Genomic DNA, 13312 nt, shown 5'->3' on the forward strand with positions numbered 1-13312 from the left:
GGATAGGTGTGGGAGAATATGAACCAATGTAGATTAGCTGTCGGTCCTCAAGCACTGACCAACAGCAATGTCCTTCATGCTTGCTTTAGTCCTGGGCTGGCATCACTCCTGTTCAAAGACATCACTGTAAAGCACTCGGGGCTAGGAGCCTTAGCATGGTTAACGGGTTTGGCTGACCTCAGGGCCTTCCCTCAGGCTGCTGTGTCCTGGGCTAGATTTCCCTTGGGAAATTCCAGCGCCTCATTCCTACCTCCTTCCTTGGGTTTACTTCCCATGTGGTACTGAGATAGAGGGGAAGACCATCATTCTTGCCTTGTAGTCTCTTTTGAGCAGTGCTGCTGGCTGATCAAGGTTGTTTTGAGGTCGAGCTTCTCTTCAAATTCAGTTGAAGTCCTCACACGCACCAGCCTATTTTTCTCATTGTTCTGGACTTCTATGTATACTACAGCCTGTCTGATTACCAGACAAATCTCTTCAGCTTTTACCCAAATAATTTTCTCTTGGTTTTAACACTGCAAATTTTAGGAGGAAAAACACTCTAATAGATTGTCTTAATTAGGCAATTAACCCACTTTTATTCAAGTAGAAAGAAACAAACACAGGTAAACCAATCACTTAGTCTTACCATTCATAGTTAATTAGTTCACACCAAGTATGTACCTTTCCAGATTTCTGTGAACATAAACATATAAAAATACTTTTATAAAGGATATGAACATACTATGAATATCTTGGTGTCCCTTTAAACCTGTTATCTTACTTGATGTGCATATAGGTCTGTATCATTAAGACTGCATTACCTTCTGCTGTAGGAATACACCAAAATTTATTTACTTGTCACTGGACATTTTTGTTTCACTAATATTTACACATTGTAAACTCACCAAAAACAACATCTTTGTCTCTGGTATAATTATTTCCTTAGGATAAAGTCCTAGTAATGGAATTGCAAGGCCTAAGACAGTATGAGCATTTGTAAGGCTTTATGATGTTGTCTTTAGGGTGTATCTGTTATATCTTGCTTCCAAACAAATTCCTCTGTGTAGCCAATCCCCAGTCTGCAGCTTTCAGCACAGGTGAAGACAGCCACAACACCCCAATCGACACTCGTGCCCAGAGTGTCGGCCTTCAGGTAGTTGAGCAGCTGAGGCATGACCTGAGGAGAGGATGACACAATTAGGTCTGTTTTCAACATACCTTCCTTGCCAGGGTGATAGGGATCTTGGGTGTTTCAGTCTCCAGCTTTGACACTAACTTACTTTTGGATATAGTTTTCACAATTCATTTTTTTACTCAAGAAACAAGTATCACCTACCACTTTGTAAGGTTAGTAAATCCACAGTACAAGAGCATTTCTACCCAACCCAAATGGATTGTGATAACAGTTCCTTCTGAAAACCCACCTTCATGATTATATCCATTTTTTCCCTACCAAATCCAAAAACCCTAAACTGAGTAGGGCCTCTGAAACACTTCCTGTCACCAAGTACAAAGGCCGTAAGTGCCAGAACAAGAAAAGAAGGTATATTTAAAATTACAAATGTAACAAAATGCAGACACTAAAAATGATGATTTAACCATACCGAGAGGTGGGGAGGGGTGGTCAAGATGATAGAAGCAACTACATTTAAATCCTTTTTATTGTACAAGTCAGTCAACGGATAATGTCTAAAAACTAATAAACTGACAAGTTGTCAGAAAAAGCACATTATTGAGAAAGAGAAAGGACTACCAGATAAAACAGTAAAAGACATTTCCCTCCAGGGAACAAGGTGGGACCAAGGTGTCCCTTAGGTGGGACAAGGCACTTGCTGTAAATAACAGGACCCATGTGCATATGTTACTTCAGTGAAGTTTTATAGCATTTAATTACATAACCCAGGGTGACTATATATTAGAATACTTTTTGAGGTCATACCTGGAATTCAAATATTCTCTTGGCACCACAGGGGCAATCTGGAATATCCTTTTCTTGAGGGATATTTTCACCAGAGATCCAGATGGGTGCAATCCCTCTGCCATATCTGAGAACCTAAAATCAATCAGGATCATGTTCAAATCACAAACATCTCACCTAAGTCTCCCTTGGTAGCATGTGCTTTGATAATCTGGAGAAACTCTGCACATGCTCCTACACGAGTTCCCCTCACTCATCTGAAACACAGTGAGGTTCCCTCACCTCAGACCTGGCATCATTAATGCTTTCTCAGTGTCATCATTTTAGCTTATCTGACTTGGGTTATCAAGATCGTATTTCATAAAAGATGATATGGTTAGAATCGGAATCCTAAGAGTATTTTGTGTAGTTTCTGAATCCAAAATGTAGCCCAGAGTTTGTGCTTACTTTCACAGATAAAAGGAACCTGTTTTAAACTCAGTTAAAAATTTTAAAGGGACAAATGCCAAGTGAAACACTTGTTTAGATAAATACTACAGAGATAAATTTCATTAGGTGTTATACATCAACGGAGTGGCCTTCCTGTTTTGTCACAAGCATATACATTGCTAAAAACTACCTTCTCGGTGTTTAGGACCCGGGTCTGTTCTTCCCATGATCTTCTTCCCCTGGGTACTCGATTCAGTGACTGCTTTATAGGAGTTTAGCTGAGTTTCCTTCAGTGATTTAGGTTTACGGCGAATGTCTTTAAGAATGATGTTAATGGAAGAACAGAGATGAAGAAGAGAAACGTCTGCTGAGCACTTGCTATGTGCCTATACCCTCCCTTCATCCGCACAACCACCCTGTTTTTTCACACTGGAGATGGAGTGACATCAGAGCTTATAGTGTAACTCAAGGATCCAGGACTCTCGCCAACACCAAAGCGCATTTTTCTTTTCACAAAACCAGGGTTTGTGTCACATGTCATGTTGGTTTCATAAGCAAGAGTTCCCTGTAGGACACATGGGCAAAAATATTTTTTTCTTTCTGCCACTGGTGCAAACTTCTTGCATCACAGGCAGTATCTTATTCATCTGCTAGCTCTGATCCTTTCTTTAGACTATAGACCCTACGTGATAAACAGTACAACCTGTAGTCTTTCAGTAACTACTGAAAGGATCAGCAGACCATCTGTGTGAAGGATTCCTGTAACAAGACCCTAGCTTTATTGTAGTTATCTCTTTTCAGGGGTTTTACCCTGAAAACACCACCTGAAAAGAACATAAGAAAGAGTTGTATGAATTCTAGTTTACCTGTTCTGGCTCAAGGGCTATTTTAGTTTTAAACTTCTGGAAAATTTTATCTTCCCTGGATTCATGTTTTGCCATGGAATCCAATTCCTCCTCAGGTACTTCACCTGAAAAATCATCAATGTAACTGTTAGGACAATAGGAATAATCCCCATGCCCTGACATCTTCCACATGCCGAGGAAAGGAAATTTCAAACAACCAACTTAGCGTTAAATTGGAGTGAAGGCCAGATGTTCCCACAGGCTTTCCCTGAACTTTTAATTCATTGAAGTTGGTCCTTCAAGACCATCTGACTTTCCAGGCACTCCACTTTACTGTGTAGGTTCCTAGTAAGTACCTCTCTTTAAAGCTTCAACTGAAAAGAACAGACCCAAGTCCTGGGTTTAGGACTTGTGTCCAGCAGAGATGACAGGACACCCAGCAGATATTGACCCTTTTATTTTCACTACTGCCCTTTAGGCATCTGGACTCTCCCTATCTCTTCATGTTTCATGCATTTTTCCCAGCTGTTATACTCATTCAGCCATCACAAGCTCCCTGTTGACCTACCCACTTGTTCCTCATACCCCTCTCCAGGAATCCCAGCTATCTGAACCACTGCTGTCCTCAACAGAATTTAGTCTGGGTTACACGTACCAAAGAATATTTTTGATATCACCTGAATATGAACTATAAACCAGTGAGCTGATATTCTAAAGTCTATTTAGATTCTAAAACCTACTTTTGTAGTGCCTGAGGGCTCAAATTCTGGAGTCAATATCACGTGAGCTCAAACTACAGTTCTAAAACGTTAACAGCTTCGGTTACATGACCAAACAAATTACATGGAAAACCTCAAATTCCTCACTGCAAAATGAAGTACAGTTTCTAACTCTACTGCTTTCAGGATTTTAATGAGATCACGCACAAACAGCCCTTGATACAGACTAAGTGTTGGATAAATGTTGGCTACTAATCTGTCTCTTAGGTATTTGCTTTGGCCTAGGCACTACACCTAGAGTGTGTTCATCTCTAGATAACCTGTAAAACTGCGAATCTGAAACCGGCCACACGAAAGAGAAACATTTAAACGACCCTGGTCACCCGCCAAACACTAAGCACTCTCACTTATTTGATCTCGATCTGAGAAACCTATCTTGGATCCAGATGAACGTATCAAGTTTCAAGCATCTTGTGGAGCCCTACCCAAATGATCATGTGGATACTTGCCCTGACATGTCTTTATCAGAACTAGAATATATCTGATACATATGCCAAGGAGGGGAGGTACAGGAAGCATATTTTCAAATGATATAATATTTGAATAGTATAGGCTACATACTCCAAAGTGGGTTAACTTTTCCTATCAGTACCTACCTCTTTTCTTGACATACTGAGCCTTTTCTTTCAAGCATTATATTTAATCACTTAATGAATAAAGGTTCTAAAACTGATCCCTTACCCATGCTTCCTATAATTTCTGATTCATTTTCTTTTTCAACAACTTCAGGTGTAATCTCATCTTCTGTTTCTATTACAATTTCAAATTCTGGAAAAAGGAAGTTGTGATCTGGAATTGTTCTGTCCAAATATTCTGAAACAAGAAAAGGTAACTAGCATAATTACTAGTCATTCAGTTTTACAGAGGGTCTAATAATTTCCCATTTCTAAAGCATATTCTATGTAGTTAACATTTTTGCCAAATAAATATATGTAGTTCCAGCATTTCAGGTTATGGGTCATAAATTAAATGCCTGTATTGAGGCAAGTGTGGGACATAACTGAGTAGGTGGGACGTCACAGTTCCTTTCATAGAGCTGTTCATATCACCAGTTACCAAAATTTTGGAAAAGTATCATACTTTCTTTAATCTTAACTTTTATCCTCAAAACAAAAAACCTGGGTTGACAGATGCTATGAAACCGAGCTGAAACTTACATGAACTGACTCACCTGACTGTGTACAAGCCTGCTTATGTCCCAATCTCCAGTCTAGAGTCTGATGCTCCTTACTGCAGTAATGTGCCTTGTGACATCTGGAGCATGTTTTGGGGCCTAAACAGCCACAAACTCTGCAGAGATGAGCACCAGACTTGAGCTGGAGGCACACAGACTCTCCTGTCTCTGGAGGAGGATTCTCAGAAGGTGGTTCATAGGAGTAAAAGTCATTTTTCCTGGGTAGCTGATTTCTAAAAACTGTAAGAAAATGAGAAGAGATGTTGTAAATACCGTAAGTAAAACAATATAGCAATCCAAATATTGGAGACTCTGGTCCACACAGGACTGAAAAGACCACAGGTTTTGATTTCAGTGATCTTATTTTCCGAAAGGGGAGAAAAGGGGAAAAAAAAAGTGAAAAAGAACAAGAAACCAGTTTGGTACCCACAGCAATTTGAATTGGATCTTTGGGCTTATTCAATATAATTAAATAATGAGACGAACAGTTAAGTTACATTGATTCTACACAAATATGGAAACGTTATTGGGCCCAGCTTTCTAAAAAACAATTTTCATTATTTCAGTATAACAACGCCTACTTCGTACCAATCGATTAAACTCAAAAGATGGGGCCCAGGATGCTTGAGGAAGCCGAGCAGGGCGGGGGGGCGGGGGCCAGGCGCTGCGCTGGACTCTCCACCGCCCCCCCCCCCCCCCGCCGCCGCCCCCAGGCGCTGCCCTTCGCATACGTGACCCGGGCCCTGGCTCGGGAGCAGCGGCCGCTCACCGCGCAAACCGGCGCAGCACGGCGGCACCCGGCAGCAGAAGAGGAAGAGGCAGCGGTGGAAGGCGTCGGCTCGGTCGGGCAGCGGCGCGTAGAGCTGCAGTAAGAAGGCCAGCGGGCGGCCGCACAGCGCGCAGGCCAGCTCCTCTGGCCCCGGCAGCCCGGCAGCGCCCAGCCACGCCGGCCGCCCGCCCACCTTGCTTGGGAACTGCTCGCTGCGCAGCCGCCACGCCGGCGCTGCTTCCACGAAGCCCAGCTCAGCCGGCCCCGCGCTGGCCACCGCCATGCAGCTGGAAAGACCGGCCACTCGCAAGCTCGGACTGTCTGGCCGGAAGGCGGAAGTTGGCCACCGGAAGGCGCGCAGAACGGCGAGTCAGAAGCGATTGGGTAGCAAGGGAGAGGAGGCGGGACTAAGGAAATAGCCCGATGTAAGCACGCTCTGTGCGAACCTAATTTCCGGTCCCGTGACGTGAGGGTGGGGGTAGCTTTTAGGGGTTAGGGGTTAGGGTTAGGGTTAGGGATTTATCCTAATGAGCCAAGAGGAGGTGTGTGCATGTTCACCAGCTGGTTCAAGTATTTCAACTGTGTCCTTCGTTTTGGTTTTTTCCTCTGCCCTGCTGTTTGGACTTGTCGGCCATTGCCACTTCAAACACTGAGAGTTTTATTTTTTTAAGTAAAAGTTTACAATAAAAATTCAACTAGAAATGCAACAAGTGTGAAACTGCAATCTACAAAAGTGAAAAGGACCATGGAGCTACTGTCCCTGCTCCTTTTCCTGCAGCAGCCTGCCACCTGCACGTGGCAGCTGACACTGGGAGCTGCCTGTGGGCCAAACCCCAAAACCTGCCCGTGCGGGGCCAACGCCTGGCCATCCCATTATCCTGGGCCCCTTCTCCTGGCGCCATGAGGATTTTATTGGCTGTTTCTTGTTTAAATCTCAAGGAGGCATGAGCGAATGTAGGTGGGATTCAGCTATGGCCCAGATGCTTCTATTTCTAGTACCTATTTTATAGCAAAATTACATCTAACATGTCCTTTTTTTTGAAAACAAGTTTCTTTAATTTTATTTAAACTTTATAGAGTTAAAACATATAATGGGGTGCCTGGGTGGCTCAGTCGGTTAAGCCTCCAACTCTTGATTTCAGCTCAGGCCATGATCCCAGGGTCATGGAATCGAGCCCCTCATCCAGCTTTGAGCTGAGCGTTGAGCTTGCTTAAGATTCTCTCTCCCTCTCCCTCTGCTCTTCCCCTGCCTGCTCTCTCTCTCTCTAAAACAAAAACCACTAAAACCACCAAACAACCATGAAACATAACAACATTCTTTCATCTTAGTGTTACCTCTTTAGTGTTATTTTGTTTTCAAAAGCACATCTTAATCATTCTCGGATTCTTAAGCAACTAAATTAAGTTCTGTTTTACTGAAAGGAAAAACAATATGAGAATGCTTATTTTTAAAAACTGCAATCTTGAAATTGAGTAAGCAACATCCCTTCTAAGATTGGGTATTTGTAGATATGAATTGAGTTGTGAGGGAGAAGAGCTAGTCTATTCTCTGTCCATTGAGGCTAGGGAAGAGTGAGAGCCCCGCTCATGGGTAAGGTAGCTTTGACTTCTGGTTAGGTCCACAGTACAGGATACGTAAAAGCAGATTGTTGAGTAACGGTTTGCTTCATGCCAGTGACAACCTGCTCCAACTCAATTGTTCTTAGTAAACTTTTCTTTCCAGCAGTGGAGTCCCAGGCTTTTTAGGGAATCCCGTGACTTTTCACACCACAAGTTTGTGATACATACAATTCAAGCATATGAAGATGGGTAATGCCAGAGACACTTCTTCAAAACTGAAACCCATTTGTGAGATCTGTTTCAGTTCCTACTGTAGACACCTCTGTTTTTTTATTATTAATTACTGAAAACATTTAACTTGGAATCAATTTATTATGAATTCTAGCATATTTTTAGATGTTCAAATCTGTGCCCTCTTTACCCTGAATTACTGTCAGAATGCTTGTAGTCTATGGTTCAGCTTTAGTTTCTGTCTTTACTACAATGGATCTGAAAACATCAACTTTCATTTCAGGGATTGATACGACCTTTACTCCTCTGTCTTCCTAAGTCTCTGAGTGGATGTTCTCCAATGTGATCTTTTTGGTCCTCATGCCCCCTTCCTACCCCTCTGTTGAGGTACACACCTCCCCCTGGATATGATCTAGCATCTCCCAAACTGTCATCTCAAGGCAATGTTTTTTTTTTTTTTTTTTATGAGTCTTTATTTTGCTGAGGTTCAGATGACGTTCCCTGTGACTCACTTCATTACCCCCAAGTAAAAGGAGCAAGCCAGCAGTTCAAATCTTACCTGTGCCAATATTGCAGAATATCTGCATTGAATGAGCCCTGGTGAGTATGAGTCATTTTGCTGCTGAACACACATGCTCCCACACTGCCCGCCGTTGGCCTCAGATCACCTAGACACTAGACTCTTCCACCTACAGAAGGGAATTTACAAGGACCACTTAATAATTTTAGGTCTATAAAGAGCAAAAGGTGTTTTCCTAAAACACTGAGGAGAAAATGAGGCTTAGCAGAAGAACTGCCCCTAGGTCACAACTGCAGGACAGTCTCTCATTGTGTATTATTGGTGGGAATGGCTAGTTTGTCCTTTGGAAGCCACCAAGAACAAGGACTCTTGGAACCAAGTCTCTACTCAACTCTGGACAAAAAATTGGCATATTTGACATCCTTACCTTTGTTTAGGGCCTTTAGTGGTTTTGCACAGCCATCACAGCCCCGAATATGCAGCCAGACATTTGAATCTCCACAATCCACACTGGACCTGTCTTTTGGAGTCTAGTTTCTCATTATTCTCACTTGATATGCCTTATTTGTTGGGCAGGGTCAGGGGCTAGGGACTGGGTCAGGGTCAAGGTCAGGGTCTTGGTCTTGGTCTGGGTCTAGGTCAGCCTTACATTCTGGGTCAGTGTCAAGGTTGATATTTGGGACAAGGCCTTGTTCTGTGTCAGGGTCAGGGTTTGGCTTTATCATAAGTGGCCCCCTTCCCTATCTTATGTCTCTTCTCTGTTTCTCCTCTTTCTGAGCCTCTAGGATGGAGAGGACTCTCACGCATTCGGAGTTGATCTGGGGAGCACTGGTTTCTTGCCTCTCAGTGTTGGGCTCTAAAAAAAAGAGTGAAATATCCACCTGGTCACTGACTGTTTCAAATTCAACTCGACTCTGATCATGGATTGTGAATAGCCTCAGAGATCATGCAGGATCCTTCCACTGTCCCTCCTGGGAAGGGTGCTGCTGACTCCACTCTGCCTGGGGGTTCCCAGGTTCCAGCACAGCTCTGACCCATGAGGGCACTCAGTAGACATATGTGGTTTTATATAGGATGAGGTGTGGTGACTTACCAGCCCCCTTCTTGTGGGCTGGTGGGGCCCTCCTGGCACTGGGTGGATCCTTCATCCCATCTGAGTGATCACCAGTAGATAATCAGGTCTCAGACAGGACAACCATCCAGGCAGGCATCTGTGGTCCTTCAGCTCAGGGCAGCCTGGCTCCTGACAATCCTCATGGCCCATTACTGAGCTGACTGTGCTGCTGGGCAACTTAACAGGTTCATAGGCAGTGTAGACAGTTCCAGTGTATGTTTTCATTCCCAGCATCTGTGTGGTTGAGACAAGCACCTCCTCTCTCACTCTTAGCCTGCCAAGAGCGGCAATAAACCTCCAAATACAGAATGTGGCCCTGGCTACAACGGGCATACAGCAGACTGGCTCTGCAGTCCTTTGGCCTCCAGATTGTAGTATAAACCTTTGAAATGCATACTTGTTAAGAATCAAGGAAATAGGAACAACTGTGTCTCCTAGTGAGTAGTTTCTCACTGAGGCTGTGGGGTCTCAGAGAACCACATGCATGACCCAGGGACCGTGGCCTCCAGAAAGCCTGCCAACTGGGGATTTCATGCTGTGGAGTAATCCTTGGGTCTCCTATTGCTTCACTGAGCAATAATTTCCTTACTATACATTTGGTCTCTGCTCTTTGTAAAGGAGAGAGAGGAGACTGTAATATGGACCAGTTTGTTCGTTGAGAATGGGTGATTAATGTGGTCAGGGGGCAGGTGTTACTCCTGGGCTCCCTCCTTCCAGGGACACAAGTGAGGTCTGTGTGTCTTCTAGTCTCTGAGACTTGAGGACCCAATGCCCAAAGCAGGAGCCTTGAGTTTACCACCAACAGCAAAGTTAGTTTTTCTGCAGCTGGAAGAGTGTTTTGCCATCGTGGGAGGACAGCAAGAGCACTGGATGGACCACTGCAGTCCCTGGCCCTAAGTGAACCCCTTGCTTTCTTGGGCACAGCAGATTACAGTGCTGTGCAGTTGGCTGTCAGTGATGTGGAGTTTGCTGCTTTCCCAAACTGGCATCCATTGTCATGCCCAAGTCCAGTAACTTAGCTTGCCTTTGGGAACTACATCTCGCTTGTCTCCCATGCAAACAGTTCCAGAGGGCAGCCCCCACCTCCCATCTGCCTCAGTGTTGGGCACATGATCCAAGTCTAGCCAACCCCATCTCCATCCTCTGGGTGCTCTGATGACTTCAAGGATGAGAATGTGACCCAAGCCAGGCCAAAGATACTTAACCCCATGACTTTTCAGGGATCCTAAGGGAAGTAGAAACCTTTCCCAGTAGAATGGACAGTGAGTGGGTGTCAGCCTGGAGTTGCTGGAGGCCCCAGACACAGTGAGAGAAACCTCTGAATGGAGCCTCCCCAAAGGCATTTGGCAGGATGGAGGTTTGGAGAGGGTCCAGGTCACCCTGGGAGAGTGTGAGCCCCTGGGCCTGCCAGATCCAAACCCATTCTTAACGTGCTTCTGGCAAGTATTACTTTATTTCTACCATTAAAAAATACTAAGTTATTTTACCTCAGTAAGTATGTTCATTTGCTTGCAATTCAAACAGTCATAGCTGACACATCAGGATCAATAATCCCTGAGCCCCTCTGTGCACACTGTCCTCACTGGGTGGGCCATGGCTGGCTCATCTCCTCTAGGTTTCCAGTCTGATGCAATAGGTTTCTCTTATTGGACCTTTAATTTCTCCTCTCTTTCTAGTTTTCTTCATAATTGTCACAATTAATGAGCCAATATTAATGTGTTATTTTAACTGAGGTCTATAATTTATCCATGTTCCCTCTGTTCTACCTTTTCCTGCTCCATGACATGTAGTCAGCATGTCGTTTTGGGATTTTCTTTGCTGTGACAGTTTCTCCAACTTTTCCTTGTTTAGATGACCTTAGCAGTAGTGAGGAAAACTGGTTGGGCATTTAAAAAAAATGACTTATTGGGGCGCCTGGGTGGCTCAGTCAGTTAAGCTTCCGACTTCGGCTCAGGTCATGATCTCACGGTCTGTGAGTTCAAGCCCCACGTCGGGCTCTTTGCTGACAGCTCGGAGCCTGGAGCCTGCTTCAGATTCTGTGTCTCCCTCTCTCTGACCCTCCCCCATTCATGCTCTGTCTCTCTCTGTCTCAAAAATAAATAAACATTAAAAAAATTTTTTTAAAAAAGTAAATAAAAAAAATTAAAAAATGACTTATTGGTTTTTAAAATAAAAAAAAAAACCCATTTTAAATATTTTCCCGGTTTTGTAATTTGTTTCAGGAGGAGAATTTAGTGGTCCATCACTTACATATATAACACCCAATGCCTATCACAAGTGCCCTCCATAATACCCATCATCCATTTAGCCCATCCCCCACCCCACCCCCCTCCAGCTACTCTCAGTTTGGCCTCTAGTTAGGAGTCTGTTTTATGGTTTACCTCTCTCTTTTTCTCCCCACTATGTTCATCTATTTTTTGTTTAGTAAGTTTCACATGAGGAACATCATATGGTATTTATCTTTCTCTGGCTTATTTTGCTTAGCATAATACACTCTAGTGTCATGCATGTCATTGCAAATGGAGGCATTTTCATTCCTTTTTATGGATGAGTAATATTCCATTGTATATATATATACCACGTCTTCTTTATCCATTCACCAGCTGATTGACATTTGGGCTCTTTACATAATTTGGCTACTGTTGATAGTGCTGCTATAAACATCGAGGTGCAAGTGCCCCTTCAAATAAGTATTTTTTTATTCTTTGGGTAAATGCCTAGGAGTACAGTTGCCGAGTCGTAGGGTAGCTCTATTTTTAACTTTTTGAGGAACCTCCATACTGTTCTCCAGACTGGCTGCACCGGTGTGCATTCCCACCAATAGTATAAAAGCTTTCCCCTTTCTCCCCATCCTCCCCAACATCTGTTGTTTCCTGAGTTGTTAATTTTAGCAATTTTGACAGGTGTGAGGTAATAGCTCATTGTAGTTTTGATTCGTATTTCCCTGATGATGGGTGATGTTGAACAACTTTCAATGTGTCTGTTGGCCATCTGGATGTCTTCTATGGAAAAGCGTCTATTCATATCTTCTTCCCATTTCTTAACTGGGTTATTTGTTTTTTGGGTGTTGAGTTTGATAAGTTCTTTATAGATTTTTGGAACTAGTCTTTATCAGATATGTCATTTGTAAATATCTTCTCCCATTCTGTAGACTGCCTTTCAGTTTTGTAGATTTTTTTTCTTCACTGTGCAGAAGCTTTTTATCTTGATGAGGTCCCAATAGTTCATTTTTGCTTTTGTTTCCCTTGCCTCTGGAGATGTGTCTAGTAAGAAGTTGCCCTGGCTGAGGTCAAAGAAGTTGCTGCTTGTGTTCTTCTCTAAGATTTTGATGGTTTCCCGTCTCACACTTAGGTCTTTCATCCATTTGGAATTTATATTTGTGTATGGTGTAAGAAAGTGGTTCAGTTTCATTTTTCTGCATGTTGTTGTCCAGTTTTCCCAATACCATTTGCTGAAGAGACTGTCTTTTTTTCCATTGGATATTCTTTTCTATTTTGTTGAAGATGTGGACCATATAGCTCTGGATCCACTTCTGGGTTCTCTATTCTGTTTCATTGATCTGTGTGTCTGTTATTGTGCCAGTACCATACTTTCTTGATGACTACAGCTTTGTAATATAGCTTGAAATCTGGAATTGTGGTGCCTCCAGTTTTGTCTTTCTTTTTTGGAATTGCTTTGGCTATTCAGGATCCTTTCTAATTCCATACACATTTTAGGATTGTTTGTTCTAGCTCTGCAAAAAATGCTGGTGGCACTTTGAAAGGGATTGCTTTGGATGTATAGATTGCTTTGGGTACTAGAGACATTTTAACAGTGTTCTTCCAATCTGTGAGAATAGAGTGATTTTCCATTTCGTTGTGTCTTCTTCAATTTCTTTCATAAGAGTTTTCAGAGTACAGTCTTGTACCTCTTTAGTTAGGCTTATTATTAGGTATTTTATTGTTTTTGGTACAACTGCAAATAGGACCAATTCCTTGATATCTTTTTCTGCTGC

At 43.0% G+C, this 13312-nt stretch overlaps 1 protein-coding gene across 1 annotated transcript; it reads right to left on the reverse strand.

Annotated features, from left to right (window-relative positions):
* Nucleotides 1–546: 546 nt before the first annotated feature.
* PDCD2 (programmed cell death 2) lies at nt 547–6239 on the reverse strand. The gene is made up of 6 exons (XM_060617144.3): nt 5894–6239; nt 5122–5364; nt 4632–4763; nt 3193–3296; nt 1919–2032; nt 547–1156 (listed from the first exon to the last, which is right to left on the reverse strand). Exons 1-6 carry the CDS (start codon nt 6174–6176, stop codon nt 998–1000), a joined length of 1035 nt encoding a protein of 344 aa, XP_060473127.1. The 5' UTR covers nt 6177–6239; the 3' UTR covers nt 547–997.
* Nucleotides 6240–13312: the final 7073 nt, after the last annotated feature.

This window comes from Panthera onca, chromosome B2 (assembly GCF_046562875.1).
Source record: "Panthera onca isolate mPanOnc1 chromosome B2, mPanOnc1 haplotype 2, whole genome shotgun sequence".
NCBI classification, from domain to species: Eukaryota; Metazoa; Chordata; class Mammalia; order Carnivora; family Felidae; genus Panthera; species Panthera onca.

Bases quoted from the DNA above. Each gene is read 5' to 3' on its own strand.
- PDCD2 (XM_060617144.3), bottom strand. From the start codon at position 6,176: ATGGCGGTGGCCAGCGCGGGGCCGGCTGAGCTGGGCTTCGTGGAAGCA. The intron at 4,764-5,121 runs GTGAGTCAGTTC...TTCTTGTTTCAG, and splicing joins GCAGGCTTGTACACAGTCAG to AATATTTGGACAGAACAATT. The intron at 1,157-1,918 runs GTATGACCTCAA...TCCTCTCCTCAG, and splicing joins AGAGAATATTTGAATTCCAG to GTCATGCCTCAGCTGCTCAA.